At 44.1% G+C, this 19367-nt stretch overlaps 1 protein-coding gene across 1 annotated transcript in view; it reads right to left on the bottom strand.

Moving 5' to 3' along the window:
* The window catches only part of hivep1 (HIVEP zinc finger 1), a 45361-nt gene that overhangs the window by 4982 nt on the left and 21012 nt on the right, over positions 1-19367 (bottom strand). The window contains exons 2-3 of the mRNA XM_079368083.1: positions 8246-8299; positions 23-5814 (exon numbers count right to left, since the gene is read on the bottom strand). Coding sequence (XP_079224209.1) covers positions 23-5814; positions 8246-8299 — 5846 coding nt within the window. The remainder of the gene's footprint in view (positions 1-22; positions 5815-8245; positions 8300-19367) is intronic.

The following is a 19367-nucleotide window of genomic DNA, read 5'->3' as shown; positions in this document are numbered from 1 at the left end:
AATTAAAAACATTAGTGCTTACCCTTGGCATGACGTCTTTCAGCTTGCCTGAGTAGGACAAGATATCAGATTTCTTGCTCGTTCTTATAGCCGAGGTGTAGTGTATTTTCTTGGAGCTCTGCTTGGAGTCAAAAAGAGACATGACCACCTTAGTGGGCAATCCAAGTGGGTTGGGGTTGTTGGGGCTGACTGTCCAGGCAGCGTATGCTGAAGTCTTCAAGTCAGTCTGCGGAACATGAAGAGGTTTCCTCTTCATTAAGAAACACCAGGTAAATGTGGTGGCAGTTTTCAGGCTGGGGAAAGAAAGGCGATGACTGTCCTTTGTGTTGACCACAGATACAGATGTGTTCAGTTTTAACTGTCCACCATGGAAATTGGAGGGCCTAATAGGAGATTTAGCTGGAGACCATCTCTGTTCATCCACTTTTTCTTGGGGCTTCAGAGAATTACTAGCTGGTATAGAGTTGACCTGGCTACATGGGGTAGATTTTGGGGTAGGTTCTTCTTCCTCATGAATAACAGTGCTTGTGTTTTTTTCCAGCCCAGTGCTGTCTGGTGACATTGGCTTGACTTCATCAGTTGCCTCTGTCTCTTTCTCTCGATCTGTTTTAACCTGTGGCAGAGGTGGGGCCTCAGTTTCAATGGGACTGTCCACTGGCTCGGTTGTGCAAACTTGCCTGACCAGTGTTAGTTTCCTCTGTCGGGTGACCTCTGACATCTTGCTGTTAAGATAGCTGACTGACCTTCCATCGGTTAAACAGGCCACACCATGCTCATCCTTAGCCCGCTTCTGGTGTTTTTCCATGTAGATGTCCAGGCTGTTTGCAGGTGACAGCATTCGTTTACTTGAGGCGGTGGGTTCTTGCTGTGGGCATAGAGTTACTGATGCCAGTTTCTGTGTGCAATGTAAAGATCCAAGAGAAGGTGCTCTTTCTACTGAATGCATATAAGTGCTAACTGTTTGAGTCCTATCCTTTACAGTAGGTAGAGTTTGAGTGTCACTATCTACACTGTGACTCGATAGAAGGCTATTCTTATTTGACACAGAGAGAGCAGGGTGCATCTGCTCATGAGTTATGAGGATCTGAGGCAATGGTATAGCACCTGCTTGGGCCTGATCAAATAGTTCCTTTTGCTGTTCTCCTGATAGAACAACATTATGTGTCTTAATCTCAGAGGCCTGTTGATTTGGTTGAGCAACATAAACATTTTTCCGAACATCTGAAGACTTTGAAACGCTCAAAGATGGATTGGCAATAGGTATTGTCAAAACTGGTAGGGCAATCGGAGTTGCCTGATTGTTGGCAAATGAAAATGTTTGGCTTGCTCTAAGAGCAGGAGATGTTAGTTGGTATTTGGGCACAAAACTTTTCATTTCTTCAGAGTCAGCTGGTTTGTTTTGTATATTCTGGCGACAAACTAAGATCTGGCTCTGTGGTTGTTGTAACTTTTGGCATATTTGAACCCTTGAAGTTTGATGCCAAGGGTGTGGAAGGCCATGGACTTGAGGTTGCTGAGTTGGACTACCCAAATGAATGCTTTGCACAATTTGCTCATTATTTTGCAAAGGCAGCTCTCCAGTACGCAGAATAAATGGCTGAGCCATGGTCTGCCTATTGGCAATGTGAATTTGATGGCCTCTATGCTGAGTTAAAGAGCTGACATTTGAAACAGCAGGTTTATCTATAGGCATGACAACCTTCCGGACAGGTTGCTGGCTTTCTGGGCCTATCTTTAAAGACATTTGACGGACTAAAGGCCCTCGCCTCCTTTCAATAAGTGGTATCTGGGGAGCTTGTGAGCTTTGTCCACTTTTTTGTTGGCCAACAGGTGACAGAGATCTGCTGGGGGACACATTGCCACAGTCAAAAGACTTGCTACGGTAGTCACAAGAAATCTCAACAGATGGTTGAGTACAAGTGATTTGTTCAGATGCAGCCCGCCTCATAATTCCAGGCACACCAAGGGTATTGAAGACTGTAGGCAAACCTTGAGGCTCCTGAACTTTGCTAAAACACTCTCCTCTGGAAGGACTCTCTGACCGAGATGGCTCCTCTCTGTCAAAAGAGGCTGAGACACTGGAACAACGAGAAAGACTACTGTCCCTGCTCAGGCTCCTTGAGAGGCTGGACTCAAAACTAGATTCACCTGAGGATTGGTCCATTTGAGCCAGACGAATTCTTTTCTTTTTTGGTGGAAGTTTCTCTGCTGGTAACTTGGACAAGCTCTCACTTCTCTGAGGCCAGCTGAACTGATCTGTGGGCTTATCTACTTGTTCATTAGCATGCGTTTCATGTTCTCTGTCTGGTTCCTCGGTGACTAGAATCTCAGGGACCTGAATGTTATTTTGACGAACCAGACGAGAATGGTGGACAGGAGTTGAGTCTTCATCAACACCTGCTACTGAGCCATCACATGACCGTTCCCTTCGTTGTTTTTCATAGTCACCACTCTTGGGTTTGGCTATGTTTTCATGATAGCTGTCCACTGAAACATTTGCTTTTGCATCTGTCTTAAGCTTGTTTAGGGGATCCTTCTCCATGCTATCAACAGGAGATGCCCTATCAATCGATTCTGTCTCAAATGAATTTGGTCTGCTGAGAGAATTGGTGTGTCTAATAACTGAAGTACCACTGCCTTGCCTCTGAAGTTCTCCCTTGGTAGAGGTGCATATCTGGGTTTCTCGTATTGGTGACAATCTGGATTCTGAAGTATTCAGACCTCTTGCTACAAGTTGAATCTGAGGTAGCTTTGTTTGGTTGTTCTTAGGCTGTATGTCCACAAGAACATTATGCTGAGAAAAAGTCTGACTTGCAAGAACAGATGGTAACTCAAAACTTACGGAACAAGGTGGAATAGTCTCAGTAGGAGACTGATCATCCTCATCTCCAACACTTTTCATTTTCCTTCTCTTTCGAATTGATGTCTGTTGATCAAGTATCCCAGAGCCACTTGTTGATCTAGAGACTATGGGCTGCATGTTTATGTGAAAAACATCTTGGTCAGTTTCTTTTACATTGACTGGCTTGTTTTTCGGACCATGAAGCTCAGAGCAATAGAATTTCTTGTGAGTTTCAAAGTTCTCCAACTTTCTGTACCTGTTACGACAAGTTTCACATTCATACATTGTACCCTTACTCTGTTGAGGCTTTTTGTTTCTTTCCTGATTGTGCTCAAATGATCTACTTCTTTGCATTAGTTCTGTGGAACTACATAGGCCATGAAAGCCCTCGTCCATGGAGCGGAAAGTATGAAGGCCATGCCCATCACTTGTGGAAGAGTCCTCTACTGCTGCTTGCCTGACCAAGGTACGAGAATGTATTGCTGGATTTGGGGTTGATGGAGCTGATGAAAATACATCATCATTCAATGAACTAATTTTTTCGTCAAATGACTGACAAATTCGCAAAGGATGGGGAAGGGGTGGGACATTAACGGGAAGAGCAGAGTGTCCTGGTGTAGTAGGCATTGAGTTACTTCTTGTTATTGGCAAACAATCCATTGGTGGGTATTGGGAAGGTACAGAGAGAAGAAATACTGGCTTTGATTTATCTGTGGGAGTGAATGGGGACTTAGGGATGTCTGAGCTGGAACTTGATCGTCTCCCAATTGGTTTAAGATCAAACTGAAAAGAGTCTTTAAATATGTAGGATTTAGGGGAATCTATGCTGCCTCTCCTTGATAGAGAAGTCCTCCTCGGCTTTACACTGTCCAGCTGCTTATTGTCAACCACTGCCTCATTGTCAGATATCAACTTTGAAATTCGTTCTTCCAGAGAGAGTGCTTTGACTTCTAATGGTGGACGCATCTGACCCTCTATGGCCCTTGACTTTTGCTCAGCTACAACATGCATAACTGTACCAACCACAGGAGCAACATTGGGAAGGCTATTCTTGGCAATGTCAATATCTACTGGAGGAGTTATCTTAACAAATGGACTGGGTGGACTCATTGCTTGGTCAGCGCTTTCAGAACGTGAGAAGTATCCAGAATCCGTACTTCCCAAACTGCGGGGACTTAGTAGACACTTCATCTGTTGCTGTTGAGAAAAGTCTGTGGCTTGTTGCCGCTGAAGCTGAGCATGACCACCTAACATTGGAGACTTGCATTGCGGGTCTTCATCTTCACTCACAGTATCTAGGGATGTGTTTGCACCATCCACCTCTTTCAGAGATGACAATACTGTGATGCTTGATCTCAGGTTAGCAGTCTGGAACTCTCTTTGACGTTGTGCAGCAGCTTGCTCAGGTGCTGCACCTGTAACTCTTGGACTATCTGCCCTCATAGGGGAGACATTAACTGGGTATACAACAACCTTTGGTAGTGCAGCTGTCACTTTGGGCTCATGAGCCTTCTGACCAGGGGCAAGTTTGTTTGACTCAAATGCAGCGGATGAGTCAGCCTCTCTGTGGCTTGCCTGAGCTGAACCTGCACTTTGCAAACTATTTTCAGACAGAGCTGTGACACTGCTCTGTGATGAGTCGGGGTCCAAATCCGCAGTGCTACTTTCCTCATCACTGTCGCCACTCTCCTCTGCCTCTGAATGTGTACCAAGTGCTTTGTCGGATTCTTGAGATAGCGACCCACCTCCAGATTCAGAGCGAGCAATGAGACCCAGCTTTATAGCATGAGCATGTGATTTCTTGTGCTTGTACAAGTTGCTCTTGGTTTTGAAAGAAAAGCCACAAGTAACACAGGGGTATGGTCTCTCTCCTGTGTGAGACCGTATATGTTTGAGCAGCACACTGGGTTTTGCACATGGCCGGCTGCAGTATTCGCAAACATACTTTCCTGGCTTCTTAGGCTTTTGGTCTTTGTAAACCTGTTCAGCACCAAAGTTCATTACAGTGGTCATCTGAACTTGGTTGCTGCCAGGTGTTACTGGCACCTGAATGGTGCTTGGAACACTTGCTGAAAGGGACTGGCATGTCTGCACAACTGGTGGTTGGCTTTGTGGCAAAGCATTGGAGCCTGACGGAACTGGTGCATGAGTAATGGTGGATGGTCCAGTATTGAAACTCATGTGCAAGCTTGCTTTTTCAGAATGTGACGCAACAGGCATAAAGTGTGGTGTAGCAAGCTGAGATGACTGCATGGGGGTACCCTGTGTAGATGTCTGCACATGTCCTTGTAGTGGTGCTGAAATGCCAATGAAGTTGCCTTGTTTGTCAATGTAATAAGTCTGCATATGAGGAGGTTGGGTCCGGAGACCAACATTAACAGCTGGCATTGTTGTTAATTCTCCGCTATGTTGAGCTTTAAAGTTGGAGGATGGTTTTCCAGTGGCATGCAAGGAGTGTTTCCTCTCGGCCAATGTACTAAAGTCAGGCTCCATAGCTTTAAGTAAAACATCAAGGGGAGCACTGCTGTGGTAAGGATCTCCCTCTAAGCTGGGGCTCTTGTTGTCTTTAGGCTGAGATTCTGTAGCAGTACTCAAAGAGCTCTCTCCACCATCAGTGGAATCAAGCGCTAGCAGTCCAGAAGGTGTTACTTCCTGCTTCAGCCTTTCACTGTCAGTTGATGATGATGATGACCCCTTGCTCGGGGATGCTGTAATTGGTTGGGCATATTGTCGTTCTCCTTTCCCACTGGGGGATGTTGAAGGTTTGTGGGAAGGGCTGTTGGAAGATGAACAGCGAGAGGGTGTGCTGTCCCTGGATAGCGCTCTGTGAGGCACAGCTTCAGATGTTTTCGACTGTAGGGGCTTCTTGACAGGTGATTTTGGAATTTTTTCCAGCCGATTCTCTGCTACAACCTTTTTCCTCTTCAGGCCTTTTATGTTATCTGCATTTCTTTGTTCTCTTTCTGATGTCCCTGGAGACAGACCAAAAAATGTGTTAAGACATTTAATTGTACTTCTAGAAATACTTTAAATGGTTAATAACAGTGCAATAAAATTGCGTTATTGACAAGAAACATCCACAAGTGTTTTATCTTGTGTCTACCTGCCGAGGGACAACAGATGCAAATTAGCTATTTACTCACTGTTCTGCAATAACTTTTAATTGTGTGCCGTCCCAGTAAAAATAAACAATACAATTAAATTGATTTATGTAGAATGTAATTTGGAAGTACAACTATTTGTTTAGGGTCTTATTACTTTAGGATAAACATGTCATCTTGACACCATAATATTATGAAAGAATTTTCCTATGGCTTAATGCCCTTGCTGTGAGGGTTTTTTTTTTTTTTTTTGTTGTTGCTGAAACTAAATAGGGATACACTCTAAAATTTAGATGCATCCCCTTGTTGTCATTTATTTTCTGTGTGACGAATACCAAAAAGGCCCACGCTTCATTACATAAGGCAATGATCATTTTTCCCTTTCTTGTTTTCAGTATCTGCATTTTGAGGTTGGGATGATCACAGATCAGAGACACACAAGTGATTCAAAAAGGAAACTACACTGCAAGTCTAAAGCAAAACCGCCGCAAAAGGCCGCACCCATATCATGCTGTCCCATATTTGTTGAGCTGGCCTCGTAATGATGAATCAGCCAAATGTTTTGAAGGACATGTTGCATAATGTTACCACCAGTGCCCTGTCACAGTTTCCTGGCTTATGTAGGTATTTCCCAAGATGAGGTCAGGGTTCCTTCAAGGACTCTAGCATAATTAGATTGGGGAACGCCTCGTCTTTATATAAGTTAATCTATTCACTGTAGAAACACGCAACCAAAGAACTTTCAGAGCAGCAAACAGGAAGACACAGATCCAGTGATTTTTGTTTTGTTTTACAACTCATCGTAAATGAGTTCTTCGTTAAGAAAGGTAGTTTAATCATTTGCAGTGGAAAGAAAAGGATTAGCTCTTCCACCCACTACCTGAACTAGTGTGCCAAAGATGTTACATGACTTCACCAAAGCTTTTCCGTTCTTAAAAATTCCTTCTAAACACACAACAATGACCCTTTCTGTGTGCAGATGTAACGTCCTTGTTCGAAAAAAAATCGTATTCTTCAATGACATGCAATAATGCTTGATACTATTTTCCCCTCTCTGATTAGTAACAGACTTTAATTGTCGTGTGTTAATTTAAACAGTAATGTAAAGATCCCGGTTCAATGATTAAGTATGAAAGAGCGAGTGAAAGATTTAACTTCTTATAAAAGGCTGTTCTCAAAGGGATTAACCTTTGACTGGCCAGCACGACACGACGTCAGTACCTGTTGTACTGTGTGCATTTTTTTAAGTTTACTCAATCTGTTTAGTGTCTACACCCAATCTCAAGTACAGAGGACGCTTCAAATCAAAGCTTACATGTCGTGCAAGTAAGCTGGGTGTTTTAAATGAACAATGCTGCAGTGATGAGTAAGCTCAGGTTAAACAAAGACTGAGAACACAACAAGCTCAACACAACCCGCTTTTCTGTTTTGAGCACAGTTACATAAGAACCCAATTTAACTAAAGAAAATATTGCTGTATCTTCACTGAGATGACAGTGTTAGATCTACAGATACATGTTTTAAAATAAAAAGGCATACAGTTTGCTTTCCTGTGAATCCAAATATTTAGTTTAAGTATAATCGTGTATATAGTGTATAATGTAAAATTATGTTCACTTCAATTAATCATTATGATGTTTCGCTGCAAACACAGGAGCAAATTATGGTCGAACCTCTGATAATACCAACCAACCTTCATCCTCTATATTGATAAGAGGGCAGAATTTACTCAGCGGTTCAGAAACAAAAAAAGTCTTATTTATTGCAAATCTGATGCAGAAATCAGAAATCCAAATGCTACACTGCAGCCTACGTACCATTGTAACAGGTAACCCGTTATGTTTAACTCCATTCACAAACACACAAGTTCCTTTAAATCATAAACTCAGTAGAGGTGGGGGAAAAAAATTGAGATTCTCATCTGGTGAGATTTTAAATAGATTCATAACTAACTTCCAAAAAATTCAACCAGTCTCACAGATGACTGGAGTAGACCCTGAAGTTTGTACTCACTCTAGAAAAGTCTTTGAATCATGAATCCAGGATAGTTTTAAATCACAAATAGATTCTGAATCGAATCATTTGACCACCAAAGATTCGCAGCCCTACAAGTCAGTACTTAAAAAATGCAGATTAAACAATACTGCAATAACAACTATCCTATGCACTGCTGAGCAAAAACACATTTTCAATTCAACACAAGTTAACTCACATTTACGTCATATTTTCAAGTTAAAAGAGGTCATTTTGTTATTTTCACCAGAAAATAAACCTGTTTTAAAAACAATTCTCTTTTTCTTACCTTTCTGTGAGCCTTTGGGGTCTTTAAGTTCTTTTTGTGCCTCTTCAATTTTATCTGTAAGACAAGAAGAGAAAGCATTTTCAGTGTTGCACACAGACTGTTGCTCCACAGTGAAGCCTGTGCAGAATGTAACTAATGATACTGGGGATGCTTCCCACACGGCTGCAGCAGGATGAAGGTCTTTCAAATGAAAAGCAGATATTCTTCCATAGCCGAGAGAGAGCGCACTATTCCATTATGGAAACTACTTTAATCACGGAGGGGGCAAGCCTGAGTGCACACACACAGAAACACAAGCACACACTTCATTCACTCATTCATTTACACACAAACAACAGCATGCATATTTATATACAGGTTAAAGTTTGCAAACAAGTCAATATGGTGGGTTCATTCTCATTATCACAGAGTGAACACCAACCCACAGAGCAATTTGCATATTCAAATAGCGTTTGCACCCCTCGGGGAAGACAAATTAATTCCACTTAGGTCTTTTATACGTCACAATCATCACCCACAATCCCGCAGGTGGAGAACCTGTTACTTTATGAAAGCATATGGATGTGTGGGAGGTGATGCAGTATTCACTGTGCGTTACTGTAATCTATATTAATTATGTAGTCTGGCTCAATGTGGCGTGGATTTGTTATACACAGAGGAATATTAGAGGCAGAGACGTGAAGCCTCTGAAAAAAAAAAAAAAATAAATAAAAGAAAAAGTGGGTTTGGTCCTTTGTTTTAAAATGTGCTTATTTAACCACAATATTTAAAGTGCAAACTAAAGACCAGTTTGTTTTTCTCGTAACCTTGAGGAGATCTGCTTCCCTTTCTGCAGCTTTGATCCATTTTCTCTCCATTTTATGCCAAAGCTTGCTGCAAATACGTTTCGTTTTGTTTACTATAAACCAAAATAATCAATTTCTTCCAGTAGCCGTAAACACCAACTCCAGATGTGCAACGTGCATCTCTTCAGCGCATCTGGGAAAGAACATGTAACATCCTCACGTTAGCAGAAAATAGCAGCCCTATAGTGTCGCATGTTTCTGCCTCCCATGGGAAAAACAATCCCTCTGAGGCTTCTTTACCCTGAACGTGACATTAAAGTTGCAAAAAAAAGAGTCCTTGAGGACCAGCGGTTACAATTTCGTCCTAGATTGCACAAACGTTAATAGAGGGTGAAAGAGGATGTTCTTCTGCGGTTCCCAAAAATCACAGTGTGATGCCGGGAAGAACTAGAGGAGGGGGTGGACGAGGGCGGGCCATAGAAGAGGTCAGTAGATTATGTCATCGCGTGTGTGTGTGTGTGTGTGTGTGTGTGTTACTGTGGGCACACCCTTCATCATCGCTCTCTCTCTCTCTCTCTCTCTCGCTCTGTTTTCTGTGTATATCCCCGGCACACGCCACAGATTACATAATGCGTCCCCACCCCTGTGCTGCCGTGAAGCAAAACAAAGGCACCCTGCCAGCAGAAACACAGCAACCGAGGCTCATACGGAGCGGGCACGCTGCTTGTTTGTTTGTTTGTTTGTGAGCGTGTAGACAGAAGTGTGTGTGTGTGTGTGCGTGTGTGTCTTCTTATATTTACATAAACACGAGCATGTGAACACCATCGTCCTCCTACAGAAGAATCAGGTAGGTTTTCCTGGCACTGGCACGGTATTTCTCCAAAGCAGAGGAATGCCGAAGCTTCCCTAATGCTAACCATGGCTCAACCTCACAGCTTCCTCCAGTTATTACGCACCAATTTGAGATATTAGGTGCTTACTTTTGCGGTGCGAAGGCTCACATGTAGATATTTGCTCGTATGTGCTTCATTGTTTGCACAGCCTGCTACATATGTCTTGTATTAGACCGCACTGGAAAACCAAGGCACAAGTGATTACTGCTCAACAAAAATCTTATTAGTGGTTCTGTATGGTAGCGTAAGCTGCTATAGATCAGATTGCACGTCTTACATAACAAGCCACAAACAAGACCCCTCATGCTGAACGACACCCAAAGCTCTGAAGCACGGAAAAGACGAGGGGAAACGCCAGCCCAAAATGAGTGGAAAAGGACAAGGCAGAGCCCCCCCCCCCCCCTCCAAAAAACAAAAAGAGAACACGGGATAAAAAAATATATTCCGTCCCGAGTGCCTGAGTCATTAAGACAGCAGGGGACGATTACAAGCGTGTTCATATTCCTCTCAGGACAGCTGCTGGGGTTGCCGAGGTGGTCCGTGTGACGGCTGCACGTTTACATCTGAAATCTGTGGAAGGCGTCGCACGGCCGCGAGAAAACAATAAAAAAAAAAAGGAGCGAATACAAAAGTGACCCAGGACGAAAACCAGAACACATCACGGAGCATGACCGCAAACCTGTGAGGGCAGAGAGACGGAGAAAACTCAGTCTGACGGCTGTAAACACACAGCTCAACTATTTACAAGCGTGGTCGCAATCAAAACAGGACAAATGACAGAATGACTCGCCGAGTGTTCAAACTGAATAATAAGACAAGTCACACAGTGTTTCCTTTTCCCCGAATTAAAGATCCTGCCAACCAATAAATGCCAAAAACAAATGACCCAGAATCAACAAAGCACAGTGAAGCACTCGCTCAGGAGGCTTTGTATTCTGCAGCAGGCTTTAAGGTAAGCAAAAAGCATTTCAAGTATCGATCCGTCTTTAATAATTCAGAAGAATATGAGCTGCACTCATTTTTACTTAAACATGCGGTGAAGATATTGCCTCCTCCTTGAATCATAAAAAAGATTGATCTGTAGCTGTGAACTATGACAGGCTTAGTCATTGTTTTATTTATCCAGACCCCCCCCCCCCCCCCCCTCCCCCCCGGACTGCAGTACTGGTCCTGGATCTGACAAACAGGATGAGATTCAGATCCAGGTTCACCCTCGACTCAGGGTGGCCGACTCGTGATCTGTGATCTATGCAACGTGATATCTAAGGATAGACGAGGATCCGGCTGGGAGGGGCTCGAGTGGGTGGGCGCATGACAATTAGGCGAGGAGTTTGTGGGCGAGGGAGTGAGTCTTTTTCGCCGGTTGCTGTCATGACAACCACGAATCTTTAATGCTACCCTCACCTCGTCCGTGCTTGTTCCAGCCCACTCCTCTCTCTCTCTCTCTCTCTCTGCACAGTCCAGGATCAGTGGGAAATGTGATTATTTGCACCCAGAGAGGCTGAAGGGACATCAATGCACAGGAAATGTGCAAGCTTTTGAACCCCAGCGCCCACCTGATGTGAATTTAAAAGCCATCCCTTTTAACCAGCGGGGTTCACAGCGGGGGGGGGGGCGGGAGCAGCCCATGTCAACTTAAGGTGCGGACATAACTATTGGACAGGACGTGGCTAAAGTGCCTGTCTAAGTTCAAGGGTTCCACAGAGAGAAATAATTCAAAAGCATTCATTCAGATGTCAAATTTGTATTTTAGTAGAAATCCGAAGATAAAGGCTTTCAAATCAAATCCACTTTTAGAGCGTAATCTGTGACGTACAGATTGTTCTGCAACTTAACTATTTGAAACAGGGGTCGTGGTCATGATGTCAGTTGAGTTCATTAAGAGATCAGGAAGCTTTACTTGTATTCAAAGGAGAACAGAAGCGTGGAAAGTGTTTTCCTTTCTCACCGTTAAGGTCGTAAAAACCTGACCAACATCCCCCGATCTCACTGTTCCGTCCTGGGTTCCCCCCCCCCCCCCCGAGAGCTTCCTTAGCATGTGTGCTAACAAACACCCTCCTTCCATCACTGCCAGCTTTAGACATGTTCTTGTTTTGCTCGACAGCCTGCCCTGCTGGGCCTCAACATGCCAAACGTGCGACCATCAGACAGCCCATATGCACGGCGCTCAGATGGCCCTGGCGGGTTGGCTCTTGCTTTTTCCTGCAAGCATAAGCAAAACATATAAACCCAATGGAGGGAGGGAAGGGGGGGGGGGGTGTGCTGTTTTGCTAAAAAAGCATCTGTGAGGGTTGAGGTGTGATCAGTATGCATGACAGTACACACCAGTATACCAACAACCAGGCTGAAGAATGCCAGTGGAGGACAGCATGTGGGCAGACGGGCGTCGAACAGCGGCGAGGATACAAACCGGTTAACAGGGAGTCGGTTGATCCCGCCACATTCGATGTGTTTGGACAAACCGAATTGTGAGTGCTAAAGGTTGAACTCGTTTGCCTGTTAGATGTTTGAGAGCTCTCTTTACGCCGTGATGGATCGGCTTGATGTAACGGTTCAAAGTGTGAAGTGAGAAGCAGCCAGCAGGATTGGGTTTGATGTTTGGACGAGAGCAGGTTGGAGTTTGGGTGCAGTGCCAGCTGGATGTGGACGACACAGCGAAGCATAGCGAACGAGCGCCGTGTGGTTTTTTTCTCGAGAGGGAAGAGGAGCGATATCTCAGCAGGCTGAAGATGATGAGATGGGAGTCGGCAGCTGCCCCCTTCTGCCCCGTCACTGTGCAGGAGGGGAGGTGGAGATTATGTAACTGGAGCACCTCCACCAGCCTGTAGCGCACGCCCGACTGCGTGCAAACACACACACACACACACACACACACACACACACACACACACACACACACACACACACACACACACACACACACACACACACACACACACACACACACACACACACACACACACACACACACACACACACACACACACACACACACACACACACACACACACACACACACACACACTCTCTTGGAACAATGACTAACAAGGACATTTTCAAACAAAACCGACACGACGGGAAGACGGAAAACTAAAGTGGATAAATCGATTGATGTAAGACATTTTTCCGAGGCTAAACAGAGCTGGTGCTCTTGTTCCAGCTCCCAGATGATCAATGTTCTTTGTCCTGTGCTGTGAGGAACTGAAAAGCCTTTGAGTCGGTGCTGCTGGTGGACACGAATCACATCCTAACTCACCTCAAGGCATTTCTTTCAACTTTCTAACTTCAAATAGACCAGCAGATTAAGAGATCAGGGGCGTGTCCAGACTTTATGGCCCAACTGGGGCATGGGGGGGGGGGGTTATTATTTACCACTACACCACATATACATAAACATTTATTCAAGGACCCAAAACAAATCTGTCCAAAGTCACAATTCAAAGTTTTTCTAAAAAAGACGGCTCATTTCTTGCTGTAACAGTTCGATTATCTGTTCGTTATTGGCAGTCCATATCATGGAACATTTCTATGAGCGTTCATTGATGGAGGACTTTTCGCTCAACTGCGTTGGTTTGTCATTCTTCAGTATCTGGATCTCTATCAGCGAGACAAAAGAATGACTCTGAAGAAGTCTCATCGGACTCTGAGTACTTGAAATAGAAATGTTGTTTCCAGCACAAACAGGCTTTTACTGATAGAGTCTACCGCAGGTCACCAGTGAATATAAATAACTTGGACGGTCACATTTTCCAACACTAAAAGGCAGAACAGTAAGCTGTTTTTAGCAGCTATAAAAACAACTGAAGCAGAATTATTTTTAGTTCACTTATTGGTGACATAATTGATAAAACCATACGAGGAGAAACACTGATGTTTAACCGTCCAAAGCAGCTAAAGCCAAAAACATCCCTCTGATCTCTCCTGCATGATCGAACATTCAGTCAAACAAGTTTTTAATTCTTACTTTTTAAAAACTGACTCTCAAATATCACTGTTGCATTTTGGGAACTTGTATGTAAACGTTTTGTTCTTTTCTTCATATCTGGCGTTTTGTGAACCAAATAATGTTTACACTTTTTTTATGTATTTATTTTTTTACAGTTTTAACATTAATCCTGAATTGTTTAGATTTTTTTAAATGAATAGTTAAGAGTGCTGCACGGCTCAATAATCAAACCGGACAGCAGGTAGGTGTTCTTTAAAAGAGGAATGTGGAGTATTTAAAGCACTCGGATGTTTTACAAACATTAACAGCCTTTCATGGTTATACGTGAAGTTCTAAATGTGCGACAGGTCAGCGTGCTTCAGCTCATCAGGGTGCAAAGGTCACGGCAGTCCGTCATTATATAGAAAATACCCAATCAAAGAAGGGCACGGCTACACATCTTTTTTTTTTTTATTTACATAATACTTTTTTTCGCTAGTGTTGTTTTACACTGTTGTTGAAAGTCTGGTTAATTTATGTATATACAGTGATGTACAGCCATGACCTTTGAACCCTGATGAAGAACATGTTGGTCTGCCACACATTTATCACTTTGTTTTTTGCCTTGGATGTTTTCAGCCTAAACTCTTCAGAGAACTTTTTTCCACTCGAGCAACAAACGTCCCCTGTGTTCATGAATCCATGTTGTTCTTTCATAAAGTGGCGGCTATGAAACGAACATTTCCCTTTTTTCTTCGCTTCTTTTTTTCTTGTCGCTCAGATAAAAAAATCAATCAGCTGCGTGCTGTATGTCAGTAATAATTAAAGAAAGACGTCTCCTCCAATAAGAGCTGGGGGACGCTTCATCGTACAGGAAGTCTGCAGCGTTTCTGCAGCCCTCAGCAGCTGACCCACGCAATAAGTGACCATAAGGGCTACTGTCAGCGTCTGACACACTCGTTATCTTCATGGACACGCCTGAACAAAGAGACTCCCGCTGGCCTCCAGGGACACGAACCGGTCTGAGAGACGGAGAGTTACAGGAAGGGTCGTGTAGGAACAGATGATGATGCAGAGTAGAGGAATCCCCCCCCCCCCGACATACCGAGAGTGTCCCATTACCCTTCAGTCCATCATCATCATCATCATCATCTGAAGGTGAAGTGAAGTGACTCTCCCTCTCTTTTCTCGTATTCATCAGACTGAGACACGGAGCGACTCGCTCCATCACATCTAATCTCCGAAGAAGGACGGAGAACGACTGAAAGATAAAAGATGGAGGAGAGCGCTGCGGCGGTCCAGACCGAGCGGAGGGCGTTAAAAACTAATGAACTCACTGTCAGACATGAACAAGGAAAAAGAAGCAATCAACAATGAATGATCTGTCAACGTCATGTGGGTTATAATTTGATTTATTTGGATTTTATTAATCCTCCCGAGTGTAAAGCTGCTTCCTGAATCATTTCACGGGGAGTCCGAGTGTCACGATGGAGCGACACTAATCTTATTAACAAGACTGACCTGAGCCTTAACTGCTACAGGTATTATGACTATGAGAGGTGAGACTCTGACAGATCCCCGTCACAGGGACGCGGAGCCGGACGGAGAGACGGAGGCAGCAGTAGAGCTGTCGTCAAATTAAAAACACAGCGTTGCTGTAAGTGGAGCTTTGAGGCAGCTTCTTTTGATTTATCTATAACTGTAAAAAAAAAAAATTATTAAAAAAATGAAGCACAGGATGATTAATGATTAACACCTCGATTAGTCACGTTTCCTAGAATATGAACAGAAGTGATAACGCGATGTGTTTGGAGGCAAAGTTATTCCTCGTAACAATTCGTGACGGGGCTGCAAACACAGAGTCAACCGATGAAATATTGATCACACTCTCCCCTCCTGCACACACACACACACACACACACACACACGCACACACACACACACAGAGAAAAAGACAGTGGTTTGGTGCGGTTTCTGTACAGTACTGCTGCTGCTGCCCCCGCAGGAAACTGTAGGTGGAAGAAGCAGCAGACTGGAGGCCACTGATTATTGGGACTGCGTGGGCACCCTTGTGAAAAATTGATATAACGAGAAATCTACTGGGTGGGTAGAAAGTGTGTGTGTGTGTGTAGGGGGTTTAATGGTGCAAGCGGGGGAATGAATATTACCTCTTGTGTCTTTTTCAGACCACACATATGATTTAACCCGGCCCAGAAAAAAAAAAAAGATCTACCAGCACAAAAATGGACAAAAAGAGCCAGACTCAAAACACAATACAAAGACGCAGAGCCAAGAGAGGTGTAAAGCCGGTTTTCTTTCAGATATCGTCCAATGCACTTTTTTTTTTTTTTCTCCATGAAATGAATCAGTCCTTATCGACAGTGATTCCAAACCTCGGGGTTACAGATTCAAATTTAAGGGTGTTCAGATCATTCACAGCTTACATAAGCAGGACAGAGATATTCTGCTTCGTCTGTTTCCTCCGAGTCGGCTGGTTCGAGCGTCTCCGGCCTTTTAAAAATGATTCAAACATAAATTGGGACAAAAATCACTGCAGGCTAGAGATGAGACGCCGAGGAAATGTTCCCAAACCAATTACACTGGAAAGCTAAATATTTGCAGATGATACCTAATATTTGCAGAGCTTTTCTTTGATCTTAAAAAGATGGTTTTCACTTTCAGGACATCTTCCTCTAATCAGAGGCAGCCGGCCTCTAAAGTGAGCCGGCGTAGAACTGTAGCATCCACTAAGTGTTGTTTGGACAGATTTTATGAATGTGCAGACTGATGCGCCTTAAAAAAAAACAAAAAAAAAAAAACACTCAGTTGGTTTAATCATTGAAGGGAGTTGAAGGATGGGGGCGTTGGGCAAGAGATGGAAATTGTTGTGTAACCGGGACGTGACTAATCACAGCAGTGTTACAGTCCTGAAGAACTGTATGTAACACAGCCTGACAGGTAACACGTCTGAAGAGCCATGAGCCATGAAGGTTGTGAAACAGGAGGTTGTTTTGTCTGACTTTTGTTTGACCCCCCGCCCCCAACAACAGTCAGAAGTATGAGTGTGTGAACAGTAAAATGTAAAGCGTGTGAAACGCTCCGGTTTGAAATCATGCAGCTTTATGTGCTGTGTTAGTGTTGTCAGCATTTCACCCGTTTAATAATGTTATTTCTCTTCTTGTAACTCTGGCTCCTTTGTTACAGCGTGTCTTTTTTTAACGATAGTTCTGCTTGAGGTTTCTCTTCCCTTTAAAAGGAGAAGGCATGTGCACTTTGAGTCTTTTGTTGCTTTCTGCTGCAAAACAATCACATTAAAAGGTCGGTATGTTTAAAGTATCAGCACGCACGGATATCCGAAGCAGCCAAACATTTAACACTGCTGCTTATTTATCTGAAGAAAACTGTCAGACAGCACATACAACAAACGAGTTCAGAGAAACAAACAGCAGAGTGCTGGTGGTCTGGTTTTAGACACATTGGACAGAGCAGGTTAGCGATTTATCACTTTTAATGTTTATGCTAAGCTAAGCTAATCACAAGGTGCAACTCTTTTCAAAACAAATCGTCAGCAGGTCTTAAAAAGAGGTCACCTTGACCTCTGAGAAACTGTGACGAGCAGGATGTGTGACTCTTTATAAATGTTCAGAATCTTATCATGCAACACAACATGTGACTCGGTGTGCAAGCGAACAAACCTCACCACAAAGTTAAAGAGGACTTAAGATGTCGTTGCGGAGTCAGAAAGATTCAAACTGAAAGTCGAGCTTCCTTAAACGCACCGATCTCTACGTAACAACAGCGAGCAAAAAGAAGAAACGAAACTCTTTGAAAAAATGCCCTCAGGCTCAACAGTCCCTCTGCCCACTTGTTGTTGGTTGCCGTGGCGCCGACTTGAGTGACGGCCCACTGACTGCTTCTTGTCAGAGTCATTCAGTTTGATAAGAGCTGTCGTGTTCAGTTTGATGAAAGCAAAGACGTCGCTCGGCTTCTGAAGTAGAAGAAGAAGGGAAAAAAACAACAGACCTGCAGCTGCACTCTCAAGTCTGACCTCGATCTCACACCTCCACGCTGCAGTCCCACTCAGCGCCGTTCAAACACAGAGCTCTAACTACTCCCAGAACTGGCTCCAAGTGTTTCACACAAGTCTTTAGGACAAATGTTCACTTCTTACCTGCCGACCCGGCTGATGTTTCATACAGCAAACGCTTACAAACTCCTTTTTTTTTGTCCGGGAACAAAAGAAGAGCAGGAGAAAGAACAACAAGTGCACACACACACACTCCCGTGTCAACAGCAGCAGTCACAAGCTTCCGCCCAATCAGCTGTGGCTGTGCAGCGGTGCGGGGCGTAGCCAGCGGTTTCCTCAGAATAATGTGACGAGGAGGGGAATTCCTGTAAGGCCCAGGAAGTCAGACAGAGAAGGGGGGGGGGGGGGGGGGGGGGGGGGGGGGGGGGGGGGGGGGAGGGAGGGGGGGAGGGCCTGCCCTAACAGAGCAGGCCAAGTGACGTCACGTAAACCGGCTCTGGCACCCTCCAGGGGATCCTCCTCCCTCCCTCCCTCCCTCCCTCCCTCCCTGCCTGCCTGCCGCTCTGTGTTTGTGTCGGGAGGGGAAGGAGTTGAATGTGCCCTGCCAACTTGTGATTGCCCAACAGCTCGCTCACCGGGTCAGGAGGTGTTTACCAGAGGATGATCTAATCGTTTCACCTCCACCGCCTCTCTCTCTCTTTCTGTTCCTGTTGAACAATCAGGCAGCGCCATAACGCTCGTCCTTTGTTAGAGCACGTTTCACCGGAGCCTCTCTTCAGAAGTGTTTAAAGAATCAAACTCTTCACATCTTGTTCTATGTTCGAAATTTGAATGAAACATGTTTCCCACTCTCCCTGAAACTAAAATATTGGTTTTAGTCAGAAAAGGTTTAAACATCCAAACAAGACTTACACTCTTCTTTTGAAGTTTTATCCACGAGGGATTTCAACTACCACCCCCCCCCCCCCCCCACACAGGGAAAGGTTTTGTCTTAAATCAGCTGTACATGAGGGTGATGCAGTGGTCAGAGCGTTTGCCTCAGAGCGAGGCGGTTGCTGGTTTGAATCCCCGGTCAGACAGGAGCCTCTCTGTGTGGAGTTAGCATGTTCTCCCCCTGCACGTGTGGCTTCTCCATGGTTACTCTGACGTCCTTCCAAAAACATGTTTGTTAGTTTAACTGGGGACCTGTGAGAGTGAATGTGAGTGGTTGTCCATCTCGACAGGTAAGCGCTGTGATTGGCTGGCAAACAGGATATATATATATATATATATATATAAATAATTCAATGTAAGTTTGAGCTAAGTGGCTAATCTTTTAAGCAAAAGAGTTTCTGTTTTCATCTTCAAAAAGGTGACGCTTTTCTGTTTTTCTTCGTCTGGTGTTTGCAGAAATCAAGTGGACGTTAAATCAGCAAAGTAAATGTCAGATGAATTGTTAATTTGCCCAATAAAAAGAGATTTTTTAACCATAAATGTTCCATCAGTCTTTCAA

This window comes from Symphodus melops (genome assembly GCF_947650265.1).
Source record: "Symphodus melops genome assembly, chromosome: 18".
Lineage (NCBI taxonomy): Eukaryota > Metazoa > Chordata > Actinopteri > Labriformes > Labridae > Symphodus > Symphodus melops.
Note: the sequence above shows the minus strand (reverse complement) of the source record. Positions and strands in the feature narration are given on the sequence as shown.